A 25,728-nucleotide genomic window follows, 5' to 3' on the forward strand; every position below is an offset into this window, starting at 1 on the left:
AATTTGGGTGCGACGGAAAATCTGTTTTTATCATTCGAAAAGGATCCCCAATCATACCCATCTTCTAATTTCACTTTTAAGAGAAATGTCCTGCTGCTTCCATACAACAACTGGAAGCATGACAAACAGAAAACTTCATGTAATCAAATCTTGAAGAATGTAAAATAGGTCTATAACCATCCTCGGTTAAGCAAGAATTTATATGCAAAATTTAAAGTTAATCAGTCCAGTAGTTCAGACGTGATGATGCATCAAACATAATCTTCCTATACTCTACACCTGTATACGTTTATAATCCAGTTCTTTCCTTTATATAGTACTAGCCGTCAGGCTCGCTTCGCTCACCATATCCGTCTAGCCAGGGAGCTCCGCCCCCTGGACCCCCGACTGGATCGTCCAAGAATGAAATCAGCAGGCTCGCTTCGCTCGCCTGCATTTTTCATTTATAGGACGATCATATATGTTAGGGCGATCCAGTCGGGGGTCCAGACTAAACGTCTGGCTAAACGGATATGGCGAGCAAAGCGAGCCTGACGGCTAGTAATATAATATTCCCAGGAATAGCTCTGATTGAAGTAGCAGTGCCCAATCAATTTTTCCGCGATAAATGCATTTCAATCTTCAACTTTGTGCCAACCTAACAAAGTCAACTCAACTTAATGCCAACCTGACAAAAGTATTAATTTAGTTACCAGTTAACAACTGTTTCGATGAGGTACTCTCTCTAGATTATAGTTCTATATTAACATATGGTATGGACATTTTTCAATTATAATTAAGAGAATAAGAAGAATATACATGCTAAAAGACGAACTTTAAACCCTTAAAAACCACCCTTAGAGTTAAAATATTGCCAAAAAATTTCTTAGTGCGCCTCTAAAGGGCCAACTGAACATACCTACCAAATTTGAACGTTTTTGGTCCGGTAGATTTTTAGTTCTGCGAGTGAGTGAGTCAGTCAGTGAGTGAGTGAGTGACATTTCGCTTTTATATATATAGATAGAAGATAGATGGAAGATGATAGATGGATGGATGATCATTTGTTATTTTACTAAAAGATAGAATAAGTTGAGTAGTTTCCCTTCCAGAGGGAGTTTTGACAACCCACAAAACTCATTTTTCATCTAAAAATATAATGAAAAGGTGCATATGACCTTATTTTTTTGCTCGGCTTGCCAAAATACCCCTCATTCCAATATTAAAATTTTCGACTGACTGTACAGTGAGTCAGTCATTCTATCAGGGCTCGAATAATTTTGGAATTTTAATTTAAAAAAAAAATGGATGAGTATAATTACTGTATGTAAATATCAACACCTTTATTCAAGGACATATAAACTGCATGCGTTTTCATATTGCCGATACAACATTGATGAAACTGTAGACGTTTATTTAGCAGTTTGTCTCAAAAAATTGTTCTAGCTGAAAAATTAATAATCCATGCCACTTGTAGGCCTAAACATTGCATCAGGAAAACGAAGTTTCTAAACTATGTTTTTGAGATAATTTCTTTGATGCAGCTGTTTCACATTCACCATAATTATTATACAGAGTTTGTGAAAATGAAAATATTTATTATTTATCAAAACAATACTATTATCATAGCCTATTTATAATGAAAATCTTATCATTATTATTAAAAATATCTATCAATTATGAAAACAATATTATTGAGGTTAAGTGGTATCAGGTAGAAAGCAATAACAGAAACAGATGTTCCTTTTTTAATTTTGACCATATGATTTGGTGATTTTTTTATTTTTCTATGAAATCGTATGTACCATTAATGAAATTTGATCATTTATTCTGAAAAATCTAGGAGGAAAATTGAAATTTGGGCTTCCAGGTGCACGAGATTGATATTTTTAGAATCTATTCTATGTGCAAAATTGGGAGATCTAAATCATTCCCGTTTTCCCGGTAGCCTATGCAATCCACAAGTTGATATGTTTTGATGCAAACAAACGAACACACGAACAAACACAACTCTACTCTCTCTTCTAAGTAATAAGAGAGAGTAGGGTTGTGTTTGTTGGTGTGTTCGTTTATTTGCATCAAAACATATCAACTTTGTTCGCATCAGAACATGTCAACTTGTGGATTGCATACCGGAAAAACGGGAATGATTTGGATCTCCCAATTTTGCACATAGAATAGATTCTAAAAATATCAATCTCGTGCACCTGGAAGCCCAAATTTCAATTTTCCTTCTAGATTTTTCAGAATTAATCTTTAAATTTCATCTATGCTACCCTACCGTACATGAAGTTCCATAGTCTACATTGTTGTAGCCCAGAAGTGTGTTTTTTATGAGGAGGTTATAATGCTGTTACAAGACAACATTTTCGAAAGGCCGTGTAGCGTAATGGTAAAACGCTCGCTTTCGGAGCGATGGTTCCTCGGTCCGAATCCCGATTCTTCCCAATTTTTTTGTTCTTAATTTTCTCCCTCGAAACGTATTATTATCAATTATTTTTTGATGGAATTTGTTTTCATTACAATTGAACTTGGATTTTATCAAATAATTATTTTTAATGTAAAATTTTGCCACCAGTACAAATGAAATGGACATAGTCTTCATGCTGTAGGCCTATCATTGAATTTCATAAGAAAAACATGAATAGATCACAATAAAATAAGTAATAATTTATATTCTTCAGTTTATAATGTACTATCAGACACAAATTCGCAGTGAAACAAGTATTTTAGGTATTTTGCTTGGAATTGGGAAAACAAAAGGCTGCCTGATTCAAATTGAGGATGATCTAATCGATACTAAAATTTATTGATGTATTGAAAAAGTCAATATGATTCTGTGAGTTTTTCAAGTATTATGTCTTCTCACAAAGTAGGAGAACATTCTTCACTGATCCTCTTCTCTGTGGTCTTCTTCAGTTTTCTATACTATAATAAAGGAAAGAACTGGCTTATAAACGTAAGGGATAGGGAATTATGTTTGACGCATCATCACGTCTGAAATACTCAACTAATTAATTTGAAATTTTGCATATAGATTCTTAATCAACCAAGGATGATTATATGCCTATTTTCAGTTCTTCAAGATTTCATTACGTCAAGTTTTCAATTTGTCATGCTTCCAGTTATTGTATAGAAGCAGCTGAACATTTCTTTTAAAAGGGATAGATGATAGGTATGATTGGGGATCCTATTCGAATAAAAATAAATGATTTTCTGTCGCATCAAAACCGCACCGATTTCTCAAACAGTTCAAAAGTTATTCTCATTGAAAGATACTGATAAATCATCCATCTATCCATCATCTTTGCTATAATAATGGAAAGAGCTGGCTCCCACACGTACGTGCTGATGTAGGAAAATTATGTTTGACGCATCATCACGTCTGAACTACTGGACTGATTGATTTGAAATTTTGCATAAAGATTCTTCATTAACCGAGGATGGTTATAGGCCTATTTTCAAATTTCGAATTTTTTATTACGTCAAGTTTTCATTTTGCATAGTTTTCAAATAGACCCTTGCGAAGCACGGGTTACCTACTAGTATTATATAGATGAATGAATAACGTGAAGTTGATCAATTTCAGGCAACGGTACTAACAGACCCTTACCTTATCGACTGATTAAAGACAATAAAATTATAAGTTACCTATTCAAATTATTTAATTATTACTCATCAAGCAATCATGTTTCAACTTAATAACCAATGAGCTCACATTAGATGTTTGAAAAATTGTTTATTCTCTATATCCGATACTTTTATTTGGTACCGTAATAGTTCTCAAGTTCTCATTGGAATTGAGTAATAATTTTCAAATATCTTATACAATTCACTTATTTTAAGTACGGTATTTTTTCAATCTCAATTTATTTATTTCAAAATATAATTTCAATAAAAACAGTTTGCATATATTTTAATCCCTCTGGCTATTAGCTATTCGAGGGATATTAGAAAAAATAAATTCTAATTTACTAGGCTGCAATATATAAACAAATATAGATATATAATATATTAAATGAATATTACTAACAAAGTAAAGTGCGAAATTCATAAATATAAATCATTATATTCTTTATCTTATTAGATTATGATTCGTATATAACAAACTAAATATGTCGTATGGATAAACAGTGGCAGAAAAAAATAAAAGAGAGGGATAAAAACAATTAAACAATTTATACATGTATTTTCACGTTTTTGAGCCACGTCATCTGCTACATGCAATTATTTCTGTAGCCCTCCCTAGAATCTTGACAATGAACACTCCGTAATGATGTGGTTCATGTTTTCCTCCTCACCACATTAACAGAGAGGGGATCTGATATGCATCATGCCCCATCGATGTTTTTCTTTTGGCATATCACGAACTTAAAAATCATGATCGAAAAATTTATCATTCAAATTTGATCGTAGGCCTACTTCTTTAAACTCTTAAATCAGGCCTAATTTTGATTTCAAACAAATAAAATCACATACACAAACTTAAATCAAGAGCTTCATTAATACCAACTGACATAGCCTACCTCGATCGCTGAAATCTCGAAAGAACTGTCTCTTGGCAGTTCTGAAGAAGCTGCTTGGCTTTGGGTAGTCTGTGATCGGCGGCGCTGGAAGTTTGGCGGGCTTTGCTGCCGAAGTCGCGCTCAAAATACCTGCACAGCTGCTTGACGGGCAGCGCGCTGTGACAGCGACTCAAGTCGTGCAGCGAGTGAGCGCGCGGTTGCACGCCGAGAGGCACGCCGCACGGCGCGGAGAACGTGTCAATGTTGTCCGAGCTGCACACGAGCCGTTTTCGGCACAGCGACTCGAACAGCAGCTTCTTGTCTTTGACGGGAACGTAGTGGTCGGCCTGTTGGCAGCGAGCCATCAGCCTCGCCACTGCCTCTTGTCCGGCCCAACTGAGAGGCTCAGCGCTTGCTCCGCGGGGGTTCGCTGGTCCCCGCAGGGAGGCCGCCCTGGTGCGCGCTCGCGAACGTCTCTCACAGGGCGGCAGGTCTCTCACCACGTCTGGTAGGGGAGGAGACAGACGAGGTTGAGGCGACTCACAACTATCTGTTTCATCTACACTTCTTTGGTCTTCAACTGTCCTCATACTCTCATCACAACTAACATTTTTCTTACACTGATCTGTCCACCACAAATTCCTACTTGTATCATTATTATTGTTACACTCAATGTACTGTGAATGTTTTTGATCGGCGACATCTTCTTCCTTGATGGAGGTGCATGGTGACGCGGCGGCCCACACTTGGCGCCTTGACGAGTCAAGATGGACGCTGTCTGCGCTGTGCGTTCTGCGCAGAGGAAGAGGTGAACTGCTGGGAGAGAGACTTGGCAACGTGGCCGTGATGCCTAGAATGTCCAGGAATCGCACCGCGTCCAGAGGCGTCTGACGCATCAGTTCAACCACCAGTATCTTCACCCATCGCTCGTACTCGTAGTCACTGCCCACCTGGCAACAAATTTTAATATCCAAATTAGTGGCTTCAAGTTTTGACTGGATGGCAGTTTCTTATTTGAACACTGCTCTTATGATTCTCACCTATGATGGGTGTTCTCACCAAGTTTCAACAGTTGGTTCCCTTGAAAAAAGTGATTCCAAATTATGGTGGCTTTTCCATCACTTGTAATATTATCATTGATAAAAGCATCATTCTATAGTGGAATTACTTCTTAATTAGAAGTATTGCATATACAAATATTATTTGCTTGGTAATATATTTTGGATCGGTATAATTTAGTATGATGAGAAAAGTTTTATACTATCATCAAAGAAGATGGGATAGCTCAACAATAATAAATTATTGTAAAATCAAATAATTAAATTCAGTATTCCATGATAGCTCATACTCTTATTAAATTGATTTGATAGTCCAGTCTGATCTAAAAAAATAATATGAGATGAGAAGATAATTTCAATATGATTCTATTTTATATGTTTTTAGGTAGCCTCCTACAGCTAGATTATGAAATGAACAGGAGTGAAAAACAAGAGGAAACCACAAGAGAATCATGTTTATAATTTTATATATAGGTACAATTATAATATAATTATTTCAATTCATGATTCTTTTTATATGTGTTTAGGTAGCCTCCTATAGGTAGATTAGCCTATGGAATGAGCTGGATTGGAAAACAACAGGAAATCACAAGAGAATCATGTTTCATAATAATTTATCAATCACCAGATCATATATATTAAATATATAATATTAATATAATCCAATATTACAGCTTGTTGCAATATTTTTTTTATCTTCCAATTATCTTAGTGCAATCGGATTAGCTTCGTAGCATAGGGGTTTCTCTCACTACAATCAGAAATAACTAAAAAATAATTAGTTCAACATGCTCTTCAGTTTCAACAGAACACTAGCAGTACCTAGCGAGTAATCAACAGGAGTCAAGCTCTCATAATGATTGTTTCAATCAAATAGAGCCCTTGAATCCGCGTTAATAATTCGATTCAAATGATCTCTCCCAAGAGCTTTCAACATTCAATGATCATCAGATTTCCTCACCTAGATTCGCGTGAAACTTAATTTTCCTACTTTTGAAAAGGAGATCTATGATAATTATTTGGTTCAACAGTGTGAAAGGGTATTCAAAGTTGAAGGTCGCCTTTAAAACAGTAGTAGCCTACTAGCAGGCAATGACCAAGCTTTATTAAGGCCGTATTTTACTATTCAAATGACAGAGCGACCGAGACGGATCCATTAAGTAAATAAAATGGTTGAACGAAGGCGCGATCGACTGGCAAAATTGACCGAGTCCCCCATACATAGCACGATCATTTCCGTCACGCCGAGGCCCCTCACTGCTGCCGGTCGGACTACACGAAATTCGATTGATACAGGAATTTCTAATCCTATCAGTGCATAATATATAACTGCACTAGATTCATCACTTAATGTCAGTTTGAACGAGCCACCTTGCTAATGATGTAATGATAGACCACTTGTAGAGACACTCCACAAATTAAAAATACCCTAAATATTCAACAGAAAAAAACGTCAAAAGAATTGTACATTTTTTTATAATTATATAATGAAATACGTGAAGATTATCATTTAAATCCTTATAATATCTACCGGCCATGATTGAATTAGGATAGAAACATTGGAATTTCAATTAGTAGGCTATATTTAGATACGGGTGAATAGTGAGTTGGTACTTTGTTATTAATTTTTAAATTTGTAAGTTGAGAATCGTTGTAGCATTAGCATTTGAATTTTGTACTTTCAGCTACTTTGCATTTTAAAATAGAATATCATAATACAAAAATGCCTTCAAATCCTGTACACATCCCGATCCCATTACACACAGATTTTAAGAAAAAATAAAGCTATTCTACATAATAGAAATTATTACAGATTAAGTTGGGGTTTTGAAAAATGTATCTATTTGGATCCTATCACCTATTCAAATCGAAACTTGTTTACAAAACGTAATAAAAATATACTGAAATCATAACTTTCGAAAAGCTTTCCAGGATAAGAAATTGAATTCTTAAGAATACAAAAAGATTTACAAAAAAGGCATATCGTTATTATAGTAATAGAGTTTTTGTTGACAAATTTGAACTTTCTTGTACTATAGTGCATTTTATCAACTGAATTTGCGCTTTAGAAATAAGTCACAATAACTATCTTTATGGAAAAATAATCATGAAAACGAGTACCACAGTAATTTAATTATAGAGTCAGGGTATGTGGTATTTTTATCACAATTTGCAATTTAGAGTGTCTGAAGTCTTATCTCATCCGGTTGGTTTTGTCATCCTGCTTGATATTTTTATAAGTCATTTGTTTTAGAAGCCATATTGAGCCTTTCAGAATAGAATGAGAATGGCATTTTTACCTATTACTAAATTCTATATTTATCAAATTATTTCAGGAATAAAAGTTTTTACTATGATTAACAAAATTTACCAACTCAACACATAATTTTTATTAACAGATTCTATTCAAAAATAGAGAATGAACTTGCGAAATTGAAGCTGTATAATAAAGTCGAACGTAATAGAATGAATTGAGTTAATATGGTATTCTGAAAGTTGTAGTGTAGTTAATACTTGTTATTGTAGCCTACATACTGAAGATTGCAGTGTGTTGTACTGCACATTTTCACATTACCGTAGCGTAATTCTTGTATCATCATATTATACGATTTCACACAGATGAAGAAATTAAAAATGAATTTCCTAAATTTCTCTGTTACATAATAATTATAGGGTATATGTTTTTGTTTTTTAATGAATTATACTCTAAGAACTTTAAGTGAATTAAGCGGGGGTAAATAGTTATAAGTATATGGTCACTATATAAAATTTAATCTATCAAAAATTAATTACATTCTGTAGAATTTTTCAACTTTAATCTCGAGCAATGAATTTAATGATTTTATTATTAAGAACCAATAATTTTGCGATAGGCCTATGCATAATATGAGAAACATACGGTAAGTAGACTAATATCCATTAATAAACTGTTAAAAAAATACGAAATGGCATGCGAAAAAATACCGTAGGCTATGGTAATTTAATGGTTGATTAATTATTTATGAAAATTTTTATATTTTTTTCATTTTAGTATTTTTTTATACGTTTAGTATTCTATTACAAATTATGATTTTGAACCGCCTTGACGAGACGAGAAGAATTAAGTGTAGTATGATGATATCCAAGCATTGTGTCAAAAGGTATTAGTGATTGAAATTTTGATCCTTGAGGTGTCTTTATGCGCGCCTCTCCACTAGGAAATAGGAAATACTGAATTGAAGAGTGCATCTAACGGGTGATTCTCAGAGAACATAATCTCATGAACTTATATCATCGTGCGAAATATCACTGTGAGGAAAATTTAGTTGAAGCTAAAATTTAGGTGTTTTTCACAATGCAAGGAGCATTATTGTTGTCAGGTGTACCTGGAAATCTATATGAGATAGAGCGCTCTAACTGGTCTCAGATTGTATAGCACAAAATTACGACCAGAGATATTTTGAATTATTTATCTGAAGGTGGGTTTTCGTTTGTGCGTAGGCCTAAATGCCGTCGTCGACCACAACAGGGTGATGATCTCACATTGGGTAGATCTCAATTTGTCTAAATAGCCTAAAAGACTATGTTCAATTATGATTTAAAGGGGGATCTTGAGTTTATACTTTTTGAAAGTTTCAGATGAAAAATGTTGATATTATTAGAAATGTTTTTTCTTGAATAATAAACACAAATAATGGAAGTTATTTGATCAGCTGTTTTACACACTTGAAATTTGGACAATATGAATGTCAACAATTCTTGCCGTCGTCGACTGCGGAAATAATTTACTCATAAACGAAAATGCACCTTGAATGGTAACAATCGGAAGATATTGTTGATCAAGAACTAAAATTCATCAGTTGTTTTTTCTTTAAATTTTACTCATATTTGAAAAATCATAACTCCATACTAATAAATTAGAGATAGACAGTTCCGGATGATCGCATTTTATTCAGAATTTTATAATCTAAAAAAAAGCAAGAGCAAATTTTTCTGTCCGATTACTGGATTTGGCGGAAATAGCTGAAAGTTGGAAAATGGACCGAAAATAAGAGGTTTTTGGGCCACTCCTGTATCTAGCACAAGGAAATTTTGTATGAAGAAATTGGTTTTCGACTTCTCTCAGTATCCAAATTATACATTAGAAAATTATAACCACAATATAATACATGCACCAATGTACGGTATAGTGACTGGACTAATGTATTCTAACTTATTTACGGTAGCCTATAAAGATAGGTAGAATTTTTCAGAGATGCATTTGTGATTTATTTGTATTGAGTTACTTAATTGAATTCCTTACCGTACATAAAATACCTGTATTAATTTTAGGGAATATAGCTCTAAAGCCATTAGAATGGTGATAGGAAGATAGGAACTATCATAATTAAATTATTTATCAGTAGTGAATAACTATAAAGTCTGGTACCCTATTCATTTTGAATATTGTTTGTTTTCTATCAATCAATCAATAGTTAATTTTTCCTTCATGCAATGCATACATGAATGTCTATAATTACATAAATACAATTGACAAAATAAGTTAAAAGTGAAATAGTATTATTATTATTAAATACGGTACGGAAAGTTCCTGAAAAGGTTGAAAACCTGAGCGCGGGTTTATCTTCTAAAATAAATAAAATTGGTGGATTCCTATTAACATCTCAATTTGAAGAAATTTACAAAGAAGGAAAGTAAAAAAAAGTAAGAAAATACGAGATGAGAAAATAAAAATAAAATAAAAAAGCAGACATTCTTGAATGATTGTAAACTTATATCCTAGTTTACAAAATTATAGAAATCACTCATCCTAAGGATGTGAAGAAGCAATCCATAAATCTATTTCTCTCAGAAGTCTTCCATTCAAATTATCTGTTATAAAAAGATCAGATATCACATTTATAAGCTTCTGCACTATATAATTAAACTGTCTTCTACCAATGAATAGAACTGCATTGTGTGGTTTGAAGGTAATGGTTGAGGGACGGAGCCGATAAGGCTATAAACGGAGGTTGAAAAGTTCTCTATGTTTATTAATGTAAATAAATAAATTCTTTATATACAGCTGCTCAACCGTCAATACATTTAATTCATTAAAAATACTGTCACTTTTGGAAATCGTTTAGGTTTGCCCGAATAATGCTTTTTGGATGGTGAATATCTTATTGAAGTGTTTTTATGAACTCATAGCCTACCTCGTTTCCCTCCTCATGATGTGTTTGGAAAAAATTATTCCTACATAAATGTGAAGTGTGAACTTTCATTGAACTTTCACATTCTTTCAAAAATAGTAGATTGCTTATTTTTCAATTTCTAAAAATAATGAAGTTCAAGAAGTACAGTACGGTACCTACCATATTAACTAACTAATATTATATAACTTAGCTTATATGAATTGGCTACAATGTAGCTCTCAGTAATACTTTCAATAATTATCTGTTAATAATTAATAATACTTTCAATAATTATTATCTGTTACCTGAAACCTTGTATTAGATGCAGCAATGATATTTCAATTCAAATTTTCGTGCTTGTTTTTCAAGTGTCTACAAGGAAGTAATAGTATTTAATCAACAACAGTTCTTGGTCAATACATAAGATGCATCGATGGTTCAGTGGTAGAATGCTCGCCTGCCACGCGGGCGGCCCGGGTTCGATTCCCGGTCGATGCAAAATTTTTTTGCAAGCATTTATTTCTTTCACTTGATAGAATAATAATTTTATTTTATTCTCCAAGTTTTTCAGCATTGTTCGATTAAAAATTAGTTTCTCAAATTTTTGAAAAAATACAGGATGCAGATCAGAGTTCAATGAAGAAAACATATTATTTGTTGAAACTTATTGAAGCATTACAACTAAGAGAAAGTTTTCCTAACATGAAATTAATATAATTATTCCTCATAGAAGAAAAATATTGTATTCATTCAAATGTCTCTATTATAAACTTAATAAAAGAAATATAAACCCTAAATATAAAAATACATAAATAAAATATAGTGTAGGTAAGTTTTCATTGTAGTTTATAGCAATTTGGAATTACGTTTAATAACATTACATTATATTTTTAAATTTTATTCTATGACAATTTTCTCCTTATTGATAATCTTTCTCAGCCAGTTCATTCTCAAATGCATTCTTCATCGGAAACAGTTTCTGAGGGTATAGCCTAACAATTTAAAATTTTTTGTCTGCATTCTGAACACATATGCAGTCTGCATATTGAATAGAAGCACATTGAAAATACCCTCCATTGAGTTGAATATCAAGATTATAAAGTTTAATTTCATATGCTTTTTGTGGAGAGAATTATTTACGGTACATGAAAATTATCCATTTGAGAGCTCATTTGATAAATCCAACATATACTATAATTTTGAATATTTATTTATAATTCACAGATTCACGGGACCCACAAACCTCCCGGTTAAATTGAATACTGATTCTACTTCTTGAGAGAGGATTAACCAGAGACAAGAGAAGTACTAGGATATTATAAATAACAAGTACTAAGATAGTATAATAGTGCTATAAGTACTAAGATGGGATATTCGTTCATCTCTGATTAAACATTCATCCTATACCTGGAATGTGGCCAGAGGAGCTTGATCACCGCGCCTAGAGAGACAAAATGCTCGAAGCCGTCCCGACGCGGCGGGTTGCAGGTTCAACCTTCGCAGGGGCAGCCTCCAAACAGGTGCCGCCATGGCGTCAACCCCTGGGTACAGCAATAAGTTCCCATCTCGCACTTCCACATAGTGCGGTTCGCTTGTAGTCTCTCCCACCAAGTCCAATTCGCCTGCAAAACACAAGAACAGTTCATTGAAGTTGTCATCCAATAACATAATTTATGGAAAAAATGAAACTCCAATCTTATACGGTAGGCTAATATTACAGCAGTGGATTATACTTGGAGGCTACTATGAACATGTGATCAATTAGAAGAGCTATGGAAACAACCAAAATACAATATAGTAGGCAGCTAGGCAGTAGGCAATGCCATTTAAGGAGTTGTTACGTTAGCGACAGGTATTCGATTTCATCACACTGCTTAAAAATAGTTTCACCAATCTATTAGTCATCATTAAATCCAAAGTGAAACATCTATGATTAAAGCTGAAGAGATTGAGTTCTAGCTTATGAATGATATCTACGGAATGTGGGTAGTGCGGGCAGTATCACACTGTTTTGATTGTGTTGAGATTCTTTGTAACTTCTACTGTAGATAAAATAGATAGACTTCAGTTCAAACTCTTATTGTAAAAGAAACTATTAAAACGTAGAAGTTCAGAAGAATGAAAAAATGATTGTTCATCGATTCATTGTTTTTTATAGATGTTTTTCTAAAACGAATATTCAGGTTGACTTGGAAATGAGTGACTGACTCATTTCATATCAAGAAATAAATTTGATTTGTCAAAAACTATTAAAGATAAATAATACTGTTGATGTACTGTATTTCCAATTCGTAGTCACTAACTTGTTGTTTCGAGAAAACTTCCTGATACTATTGTTATGAATAACTATGAAATTCTCTCAAATCAATGATAATAGTGCCTCAAGACAGAAGGGAGAAAGTGGTCATTCTGTCCTACTCAGAATGAATGATTAGTGGAATGTAATGTTTCTGTCCTCCAATTTTATTCAGTTGCTGAGTCAGTAACTATTAAATATTTCATCTTATAAGAAGGATATTATCTTTCCATCAATTTCATCCAATATTTCTAGTAAATATACTTTAAAAGAAAAAACTTTTTCCGTGAATGGAGAATTTAATAATTTTGCTCAAATGTATAATATATCCATGATTATTTTTCATTTCACGATTCAATAATATGATGAATAGGTGATCTTCTTTGAAGGTGCCAAGAATTTCAAACGATCATCACCCAAGAGTTTGGAGAGTATTTCCTCTTTCATAAATTTTACCTTTTCTTAATCTTCCAAGATGAATAACTTGAAGGTTCAGTGTAATAAAGAAGTTAATTGGATCGCACATGGAGAAAATTAATTTGAACTTTGTTTTTTGTAAAGTATTGGGATATTTTTATTTTTCTGAGACAGTAACTATTTTAATCGATTATCTACTGTTATTATATCCATATCTAAATCTACTGTCATCAATTTTCTGTTTTGAGATGTTCATTCAAAAAGGGCACGATCAAAGCTCTCTGCACTCAACTTTCCATGCATTGCAGCTAGAATTTCATGTATTATAGTTTTGGTGTCACCCGACTCAGCAGGGCTTGGAACGCATTTTAAACCGGTGCTTGGTAGTAAGTCCATAGCAAAAGGGGGAAGTGCACCGTTGCAAAGACAATGCAATGAGTGTAACTTGATAGTTAAGTGGCAATAGAGACAGAAGAGCAATGACAATGTTCAAGTTAGCCTAGGAAGCCCTGATGCAAATTCTCCACTATGACAACAGCCAGCCTTTCTTCCTGCTGCGTGATAGAAGTCGCCTTACAAAAACGGGAAGCCTATTGTGGGTGGGTGTACACGTATCAGTAATTCGCTTACATAGACTACTCTTGTATTGAAGTCCTTATAGAAAAGGCTAGGTGCTCGCATGATACGACACGGCAGACGGTTACGCGCCGACAAGCACAGTGTGGGAGAAAGTGCTTTCGCCTGCTCCGTTCTAGACGCTGGACGAGATCGACTCGTTGCTTCTTGATCTCTGGGTCACCTTCCAAGATTAGGTCGCAGCGGACACTCAGGTCTTCAACATTCCATTATGGAAATTGAGTGTATAGTAAATTGTGTGATAGAATTCCAATCGTCTACTGTATTTTAATTAAATTATAAATTGTATTTTATAATTGTGGATAGAAACCTATTATTGTTCACAATTAGTGTAAAAATAAAAATGTGCTATTACAAGTTTGCTAGCGAGTTCGCAAATTTCAAGATAAATTGCGAATTAATTGTTATTCTAATGAAATACAATACATGTCGATGATTATCATTGTTGGTATATTTTAAGGATAAAATTACAGAATATCAGTTACATGATTGTGTAAATATCTTCTTGATACAGTACAAACTGAAAATTACTCAAATTTTCCAAACAAGAGTTTAGAATACATGATTGTTGGTAATCGAATGGGGTATGGTATTGTCATCAATTTGACAAACAATAATTTGATAAATTTTCCTATCTCTGAAAAAAACACTTTACATTAGAAATGCTTGTCATATTTTTGTCATACAATATCAACAAATGCATGAAATATCACCATTGCACAAAGTGCATCGTTTTCTTCTCGGGGTCTTCAAATTACATTTTATATCAATATTTCAATATCTAGGTATATGTTGTAATGGTAAAAAGGTATGTGTGAAGTTGCGAATTTATTTGTAAAGAATTGAATTTGGATGCCTTTTTATCATACAGAACAGAGTAGACCATAATTATCAAGTATTTATGTGAATGTACATTTTTTAACTGGACCAAACACTGAATATTTTTTCATAGCTTATGGCATTGTTATTTTCATTGGACAAAACAGTGTTTTGCCAATGTTTTGCAAGTTTGCGCGTGCGCGTCTAATTTATGAAAAATTCAATAATATGTTTCATATGGCGTCTCACCCAGCAAGGGTGAATAAATAATAATTAGTAATCGATGAATGACTGTAATTTATGAATTGAAAGATTTCTCCCTACTGATGATTTTGATGAAACCCTCTCTTAGAGAGAACCTCCACATTCCTGCTTCTGTGCAACATACGATTTTGATAAACTCATTGAATGACCAATGGCGTTACATAATATAGAATGAGAATGATAACTAAATTCTAGATATTGGATATTTTCTTCGTAGCCGATAACATTCTCTCCCCAATTTTCCTGTCACAAAAGACTCATGTGGTCCCACACACATACTGTCTAATTCACAAGACCTACATACTTTGATTATACCTATAGAGAGCTATTACAATGTCTATTGAATTGATTCTCTGTTGTGCATTACATGGAAAACAACATTTTCCTTCACTGTGGTCTGGTGACACGCTTCAGAGAATGGCCTCGCGAAAATAGAGGTTATGTCACATGTCAGAGACGAGCGTGCAAATGCTTGACTGCATTGCTAAGACTATTATATTCTCGGATCCATTCAATTCACACTGGAAATTGTAATTTAATTGGAAATAATAAATAGCCAATGTTTTAAAAATAATGTAAATCCTTGCATCTTTCAACTTCTCTTCTGAATATTTCTTTCGACTAGCTTCTAAACAACTTCCTATTCTTGGAATATTATCTAGTGATGAACGCAGTTGGGTCTATCACCTGAAGACCTGAAGTTTGATAGAACTTACTGTATAAGTGATTTAAATGTCTCCTCAAAATATTCAGTATTGTAGAGACTGAAGATGTGGAGTGGCTATTTTCTCAACTGACGATCGAAGCTCGTCTGCATTGTCATCGATGGGAGAAACAGTGAAAATTGTTTGTATTGTCTCATTCAATGTTTTTAGTGCGAATAATGACTTGTGAGTTATAAATCTAGGACAGATGCTCACGAAGATGTATCAGGTGAACTTGTTGAGTCATCTTCAAACTGGATGAACAATTCAATTCAACAATAAATTCTATCCTTGCATTTCGGCATTTATAGGGTTTAGTGAACTATAAAACTTGAGTTTGTTGAGTACTATCTTGTATTTACCTATTGAACAGGAAAGAGTTTCTACTAGAAGAAAATAGGTATCAGTATATTATTTAAATTGAATAATAAATGCAAAAATAATTCAAATTTGCGATCATCGAAGGAATTTCAACAATAGTAATTCTCATTCCAAGTTCAAAATAAAGTTGACAATCACGTATAAATTGGAATATGCAATACGGTTGAATTATATACTTCTTGAATTCCTTGATCCATCACGAACTGCTATGTCTCATCAAGTTTTTATTATTCTTAAATGACGACTTGCAGACTAGAATAATTGTGAAAAGTATGCAATATACTCACTGACGTGAGCATGCATTCGAATTTCATGGGATTCATTATCAACAGTCACTGATTCTCAACATGCTCCAGTCAGTGAGTAAATATTTCATATTTTTCACATTTACTCTAGACTGCAAATCGTCATCTTGGTACAAAAACTATTTCACTCAAACAGTATAAATTTTGAATTGAGGACAGGTATTGTAAGAAAATATCATTTTACAGGCCTGAGAAGACCACCTTCTGATCAATATCATTACCCTTATCCAATGGAGTGTTACATGGTCTCAGTTGGAATTATGACTGTCAGTTTCGAAGATAGCGTGAAATAGCAATAAAATTGTGCATTTTCAGTTAATATGAAACATATACTGATCAGCTCTATGTTGTTTTGCCGCTACAATTTGTCGGTAGCTTAGATAGACGACTCTGCTCCTGTGAGTCTCTAATTAGAACGACGAAAAGAGTTTCACAAATGCTTGTTAACCACAAGCACCAGCAGTGCAATAGATAGCTCTACGAGAGCATGCCGGTTGAGGAGATACTGTATTTGAAATCAGAACAAATGAAAGCGAGCGATCTCTTCAATTATTATTTAATTAGCAGCACATGCCATCATTAAAGAGACTGTTGTCTATGTTGCGTGTGCCATGATTCCTGCGAATAAGAAAGAAAGTGATTTCATATTGAACACGACATTCGTGAGTTCGGCTAGGAGCTGAACTATAATTTCAATCGAGAGTCAACTAACTTATCAATTACCACAGTAAAACTACTATTTTCAATGAGAATATCATGCTACTGCTTCACTGAGTACAAAATAATCACTTGGTTACTTGGACAAGTTGAAACTATAGAAATTGATGAATGATTACATTTCACTTTTCAATGAAACGAAGACTTTGTGTTCCCCAAAGTTACAAAGTTGCAGTACTCAACGCACAATTCACAATAAATGATATTTTACTCATAATATTATAAAAAAGCATTTGACTTGTCCACAAGCTGCAGTTTGCGAAGGTGATCTCCAGAATTGAGAATTGATAAATGAATCTGGATTTGAAATGTTGCTGAGGTGAGATTTAGATGGATATTTGAATTGAGTATAGATGTGTCTAACATTCCAGCTTTCAGCAATGGAATACCCTGCTATTTCTGGTTTATAGTAGGCCTATTTCTTTGACTCAATTTTATCCCATTTGTCTTGAGGACAAGTCCCACCGTCAAAGCTATTATTTCCAGTAATCATTGGTCACTTCTTGCACGAAAGGTACAAAATTCAACAATCATAAAGAAATAAACATTGTTGAATTCATGTTTAATTTAATTGTTGCACATCGATCTTGCTTCACAGGTTTCACTAATCTGGGTTTCGAAGTATAATGCCATCATTACAAGCAAGAACTTGCAGGACAATGACTATATTTTCTATCCGGATTGAGGATTCTCTCATACTGTTGTTGGACGCCCGAGGTTCCACAAACAACCGAAAGTAATGAGAGTGTTTCGCTTGCTATTGAAACAATGGGTGCGTCGCGGCGACCGAGTGACATATATTTATTGGTGATCATTCAATGAAAATAAACAAGACTTGTGCCGCAATAGGGTCAAGCGGCCGCCTTTGTTACGCCAACAATGGGACGTCCGGCACTCGCTGGAATGTTTAAAGAGAAGCTCCACCAACTCTCTTTCAGCCTATTTGCTGATCGGAAAAGAGAAGACACCCGTGTTAATCCGGCAGGTAGTCCAGGTTAATTCAAGATTAACCGGGCTCAATATAGCCCGAAAAAATATCTTTCCTCACGGATGCGATGTCGATAATAAAGGGAGAGTCCACCGCCAATGGGCTTCACTAATCATTAAGCTATTGTATCAACTTGACCTTCATCCCATACATTCGATCACTCATCACTTTAATTGGCTGCAGATCTCCTTTCCATGGAGGTGTGCTTGCTGTACGCACGACACGATGCTAATAGCTTCAGATGCTTATAAACCGTTCCTTTTGAGAAAATGAATTATAATTGAAAGAAAACTGCCAAGATAGCAACGCGACGCGAACGACGAAGCCAAACGAAAAGATAAATACTTGTGAAAAAATCAAAAAAGAAAGTGAGAGCTTTTGCTTTCTACATCCATTTAATATCATTATTCATTCGATTGTATTTTATGAACATAAAACATATAATTTTTAGATGATTGGCATTTGCAATCTCATTCTCATTTTCTATTCTTATAAAATCGAGTATTCCCTGTTCAGTGATATAGCCTACTTGCAAAGAAGGTCTTAATTTTTGAGAATCCTGCTATGATAAGATGTCCACACAATAATTATTACTTGCTATGGAACAAACAGTTGGTATGTTTGTTTTCATGATGAAAGCATGAATCAAATCTTGAACTTAAATTTATCGATAACAACACTTGATTCATTCAGTCTATTCATCCGGTCGATTGAAGTTTGCTAGTCCCTTTCGATATTTATTAACTCCGAGTTTATTAATCCCATTCACTAAAAACTAATTAATTCTACTAAAGTAGGCGCAGCTAAAATATCCCAAGTATTTCTCAAGAATACAACTCATTAAGATAATATAGCTTAAGCTATTATTTATCTTGGTTGTCATGATCAATAAAACCTTTTCTTGATATGCCTATTAATGAGGAAAGTATTATTACATTCAATGGAAGCAGAGCTGATCATTAGCCAATTGATCATTAGTACATCATACACAGGCAAAAGAGCTATGAATGAAGTTGTTACCACGGAATAGACTTTGCTCTTATGTTGTATTCGATGTACGAAGTGAATGATAATCCTGTGCCTGGTAATGATCAGGAAATACAAGGTGAGTTCACCCCAAGAATAGTACATAGCTAGTAAGTACAGTCTTGAGTTTACCCTTCAACGACACAATAATTTCTTTGAAACCTCAAGACTTGTTTCAGAGTTAGTTGGAAGGAGGGGGTGGGGTTTCAATACGGATTGACCTGTAAACAGCTCTCAGTAATTGAAAAATTGTTAAAATGACATGAATTAAGTTTGTACAAGCAAACTACACCAATAGACTTTTCCACTTGGTTGAATTACTGAAAGATGGAACAATCAAGGCTTCTGATATTGCAGTATGTCAATTAAGTTAGAACGAACCGTTGAAACATTCAGGACGGATTTCAGTTCTAGAAAATATATTTATAGTGACATGATGTTGGATCAATAATGAACTTTTCCTCAGAATGGATGTGTGGGTCTCAAACGGATGTGTAACAAAATAAATAAAAAATCTCTGTTTATCCTTCATAAATAGTCAAAATAATTATCGACCTTCAGAATTAATTTTGCAATTTTGTTGAGGTGCGAGTTCTCTGACATGGAAGAGCTTCAACGATCATTGAACTGGATGAAAGTGGAATGGTGGATCCTTGACAGGGTATCGAGTGTCGTGCATCTCTTCTGCTACTGACACTGACAGCACTCCAGACGCAATGAATATTTCGTGCTGGCTGGATGAAGATACAATAATAAATAATGAGTATTGACTGATCACGAATAATCGATTTCAGATATTGTTATGCAAATTCGAGTATTTGCAGTTGCCTCCGAAGGTCATTACTCAAGATTTGATGCTTCTCTTATTTTTGAGATTGTTTGTGAGACTTTACTTGCTTTTTTGTGATATCAGTGAGGAAAATGAAATTCTACTCTAAATGATAATTTGAAAGTCTTGATATCTTAAATGAAAATTGACATTACTATTCACGAATGAACTCACTTTTTGTGTTTCCATATTTTCTTGGTGGCTCTGCCGTATTATTCATTGTAGACCAACTATTTACACAGCCCCAATACGCTTCTGGATCATGGCTGTTAGGCATTGAAATTCAATGAATGAATGAATAAACAGAATTAAAGGCTTCTTAACTAGCAGCTTTGAGCTGATATTCTAGATTAAAAATACTAGTCTATTTTTACAATAAAGAATCAATAATTGAAATTGCTCGAAGTGTTAAGTTCATGTCACTTTACGTGTTGTACATGTTACATGTAGTGCTTACAATGTCACAAGGTTAAAATGTGTTTTCCTTAACTGACGATGTTGGAGGCAGGAAAAATATTGAATTCGTCAAATAAAAGTTTTTAAACGAGATTGAGGATAAAAGGAGGAAAACGAGAAGGAAACACCATCAACAATGAAGAGACATAGATTGTATGAGTCTATTGAAGAATGTGAATGACAAGTCAGTACGGAAAGAGAATATCTTGATCATGATCGCAGTTTCGCAGAAGACACTACAACGTTGAAAATTCATCAAGGATTCATTTAAATTCTATTATTGGATGAATAAAAAAATGTGAGCACACAGGTGCTGGATTTTTTCCCTAACGTTAGATGACAATTCATGTTTACCATGTTTTTATTGGACTAATCTACGCGTCGCTCAATCCTCAAGGGACAGACAATAGCTTAATAAATTCACACCTAGGCCTACAAGTCTAGCATTTCAATTGAGTTTGAAGATGATTTTTATTGTGTTGTAGCCAACTCAACTTCTACTCATCGACCTTCAACACTGGAATTGATTGAGTGTAGGCCTACTTTGAGAATATTTTCCTGTCATGTGTCATTCAATAAGTTACTATATTATGCAATGAAACAATGCAAAACATTTTTCAAACGCAGTAAAACTTAACAAATTATCATAGAAGCTGGATAATTACGGAATGCAGTCGAATGGTGTTTCATGATGTATCAAGAAATGTCAATAAAACTTTTTTTATCGATGAGAAATTAAATCATACATCATTTAAAAGAACTACTGTAGTAGAAAAAACAAAAATTATATAGGAAAATATCAGATCTTCAACCAAATACAAGAATATGATGCATAGTTCTTGTTGAGCTCCTATATAATTATTTTGGAATAATGTTAAGTTCTAAAAACACATGCCTCGTTTGTTGAGAAGACTCGAGTTTTTGATAGACTACAACGCACAGCAATGTTATTAAATAGGCCATTCCATCAAAAGTAGAGTAGAAGAAAAGTGATGCATTCATGCTCTGTAGTGGAGCAGTATTTGATGTGGTGATATTATTTTTCGTGGTCTGATTACTAACAATCATGACCACAGTGACTATACAGTGGCAGGCGTCGGGATCAATAATTCAAGATAGAGGCTATGCCATGGGATAATTCTCATTTTATCTTCCACTCACATTGTCCACACCCACTCACTTGACAATCCTTCACTGTGAAGTGTGTGGAATGACTCTTTACCCAATCTCACGACAGCTGATATTGTCTCCAATAAACTAGCCATATATCACACTCGAGAAAGCATCATAGCAGCTTATTAAGTCTCATTCAGGAAATGACTCGACATCAAAATTGGCGCCATCCACTCCAACATTTATCAGATATGTCCGTCCGGAACAAGCGTCGATGGACACTGACACTCATTAGAAGCTTTCGAAATTCTCGACGTTCTGATGAGTGGAGATGGTGCATTCATATACTTGGATTGCACTTCCACTCATGGAAGAGTGTCAAATGGACAAAATTTAAAAGACATTCAAGTTCTCCACAAAACGATTAATGTTATATGATATTTGAACAATGACCCACAGTAAACGTAGACTACAAATTATATTAAATTTATAGCATATAATAATCAACCTTTAAAGATCGAAGTAATAACCTGCTATGCGTTATGTAGCCTAAATGTTGTAATAACCCAACAGAGACTTAACATAAGATAGAACAGAGACATAATTCAAAACATAATTAAACAGGGACATAATTCAATAAATATCAAAGTGCGTTCTGTATCATAGTGCATTATACACTCCATCAAAGTAGGCCTACGCGTGAAGCTCTTTTCAAGCTTGATTTTTGAATAATTATAATATTAGCAAGTTGATAGTATTCTTCATTAACTTCTGATTTCCCCGATATAAATAGTATTTAGCGCGTAGTATTTCCGAGATTTAGTAGTATCCTACTAAATTCTGTCTCGCATAATATAGTTTTATCTTCAAACAGTTCACTGTGTGTTGATCTGAAGTATTTGATTTTGCAAGCTTTCTATTATCTTTATTGACGCCATTTTTGTAGCATCATTCTTAATCACATGATGTATTGTCATTGAGCATTTCATACGGAACAGATTTTCATTCTCTCTGAAAAATGTTTCAGCAGCTTTTAAGGTTCTAAAAATATATAAAAAGTATTATTCTTTCATTTTTACAAAATACAGCAAGATTAACTTGGATTTTTGTGAGTTTTGGGGACAGACATTGAAGTCTTTTTTCAAAAAAGATTAGTCTTAGTCTTTTTTCATAATCATATTAGCACACTTTTTGGCTGGATTTGCCAATTTCGAGAGTTGTTCTGTTTCATATATCTGATTTTACACAATATATCCACAATAGCACTGAGTAGACTACTATATTATTTGGTGCTGCATTGCAGTCCAACATTGGGGTATGGTTTAATATTGTAAGAGAATTACCAGGCAAGGAAATGTTTAATATTTTCTTTTTAAAGTTTAATGAATTATTCAACTCTTTTTTCCCACTCAAGTCAAAAAATGTGAACATAAAATATAGTAGAGCTCCAATGAAATTAGGTAGACCTGGCAGACCAAAAGTTGACTGGTACAGTCCCGAGATGGCCAGACTCTGAGATTTTATAATGATTGTAAGTGACTTGGCCAAGATCAATCCCAACTTGATGAGCCTGTTGCGTAACCTTAGGCGCGAATATCGCTCAAAAATAAAAATTGCCAAACTAAATGCCAATGCCGAGTTTATTATTGAATCATCTAACCCAAGCAAAGCTGCATGGAGTCTAATAAATTAGCATAGATCTCCCTCAGAAATGAAAGATGATTCTTTTGCATCAGCTGACGAATTCAACAATTTCTTTGTTAAATCAGTGGAAAAACTTGTTAATGAAATACAATTGAATTTAGATGATACTCCTATAAACCATACTCTGTTGCCTCGTGTTGTCTCTTCATTTAGTTGGAGTCCAGTAAGTGATCAGGATGTAATAGATGCAACCAAAAATTTGAAAAAAGGTAACACAAGAGATATATATGGAATGACACCTAATTTTATGAAACAAATAATGCCGATTCTCGCTCCCTTGCTGGCATTCTTGTTTAATACATGCATATCAGAAGGCATTTTTCCTGACCAGCTGAAAGTCTCTAGAACAGTACCAATTTTCAAAAAGGGTGTACGAAATAATACTTCTAGCTATAGGCCCATTTCTATCATTCCTATGATTGCCAAAATATTCGAGTACATTTTATTTCACCAATTGTACAACTACCTTGAAAAGCATCATCATTTGGTATCAGCTCAGTTTGGTTTCAGGAAAAATAAGTCAACGGTGTTGGCTGTTGAATCCCTTGTCCAGCATATTTTAAATCGTTTTGAAACCAGGGAATCTACCTGCGCCTTACTATGTGACTTATCGCGTGCATTTGAGTGCATTCCACATGATATTCTCCTCTTGAAGTTAAAGTATTATGGTCTTAAAGATGATGCGCTCAGGTTGACTGAATCCTATTTGGCAGATAGACAACAGATAGTGAGCTGGAATGGTGTTGACTCTCCTCCACTGCCTGTTAGAAGGGGAGTTCCACAGGGTTCAGTTTTGGGGCCTTCACTTTTCATTGTTTCAATAAACGATCTGTTCTATTGTTTATCTGGTAGGGCTTTGATGTTTGCCGACGATACCACTATTTATGCATCCAGTTCCACAGTAGACCTTGCAAGAAACTCAGTTCTTGATCATTACAATAAAGCTAAAAAATGGTTCTCTATTAACAAACTTGTTTTAAATGAAACTAAAACACAGGAAATCACATTTTCATTAAACAATGCTAGCGGGACAGACAACCCAGTTAGACTACTGGGTTTCATGCTGGATTCTAAACTATTATGGGAACATCATGTTGAAATGATTTGCTCTAAGCTAAGCAGAAATATATTTCTATTGAGGAGACTAAAATGTGAGTTGCCTGATAATTATGTTGAACAAGCTTATTATGCTTTTTTCCATTCAATCCTGTCTTATGGTATCAGGTTATGGGGCCATTCCTCAGGTGTAAAAAAATATTAGTTTTACAGAAGAAAGCAGTCAGAATGATAAGCAATGCAGATAATAAGCAATAAGCAATACCTAGATCATTGTAAACCTCTATTCAAGGAAAATTCAATATTAACAGTTTTCAATGAATTTCTGTATCAGTGCTTGAAAGAGATAAAATTGAGGGAAAATGTACTGACGGTTGCCAGTGATATTCACAATTATCCGACTAGGGCCAGTGGAGATCTGCATGTACCTAGGTGCAGACTCAGCAAATCTCTTTCGAGTTTTCCAATAGTGGGGATAAAATTTTTCAACCTTTTACCAGCCTCCTTCCGTACCCTTCCCCTGCCTGTATTCCTCAGACATTTAAGAAAATGGCTCATAGAAAATCCATTCTACTCTTTAGAGGAATTCAGGACAGTGGTAGGTAGATTAAATGATTAATGTCAACTATTAAATGAAATAGTTAATTATAACGTAGCCCTATTATGGGTGAACTATTGAATGCTATTACTGTAATTGATATTGTTGTCTTTATTCATTTTAAGGATTTTTTATTATGTATTTTGACCTAATTATGATTTTATTATGTATTTCGACCTAATTATGATTTTATTATGTATCGTAATTTTATAAAATATTTTGTGACTTAGCCTTATGTACTACTGTATCGCCAGGCTAAATAAATTGATTGATTGATTGATTGATTGATAGAGAACTGGTTTCCTTATTCTGTGACAATAGCCTTCATGAGGCAATGCAATAACATTAATATGATAACTTAGATACTAGGAGTAAAACTGTGGGGCAACTCATCTTCAGCTTAAAAAGCATTTATATGGCAAAAGAAAGCACTTAGAGTTTTTTTGGTATGAAATACAATGAATCTTGTAGAGGAATTTTTGTTGAACACAAAATTATGACCTTACCTTGTCTGTATATATATATATATATATATATATATATATATATATATATATATTATATATATATATATATATTATAATTTAATCTCCGTAAAGAAAAATCTGTCTAATTTTAATAAAAATATTTCTATACATTCACATTACACTAGACATAGGGATGATATAACTAGACCTACAGTTAGATTGACTAAAACTCTAAAAAGTCATAAGTACCTACAAATTCG

General features: G+C 34.0%; 1 protein-coding gene and 1 non-coding gene across 2 annotated transcripts in view; one reads left to right on the plus strand and one right to left on the minus strand.

Annotated features, from left to right (window-relative positions):
* The window catches only part of LOC111050629, a 58,149-nt gene that overhangs the window by 3,529 nt on the left and 28,892 nt on the right, over nt 1-25,728 (minus strand). The window contains exons 2-3 of the mRNA XM_022336978.2: nt 12,100-12,314; nt 4,503-5,431 (exon numbers count right to left, since the gene is read on the minus strand). Coding sequence (XP_022192670.2) covers nt 4,503-5,431; nt 12,100-12,314 — 1,144 coding nt within the window. The remainder of the gene's footprint in view (nt 1-4,502; nt 5,432-12,099; nt 12,315-25,728) is intronic.
* On the plus strand, nt 11,120-11,190 carry Trnag-gcc. The gene has a single exon. It is a non-coding gene; the product is annotated as a tRNA-Gly (tRNA).

Source organism: Nilaparvata lugens, chromosome 1, assembly GCF_014356525.2.
Source record: "Nilaparvata lugens isolate BPH chromosome 1, ASM1435652v1, whole genome shotgun sequence".
Lineage (NCBI taxonomy): Eukaryota > Metazoa > Arthropoda > Insecta > Hemiptera > Delphacidae > Nilaparvata > Nilaparvata lugens.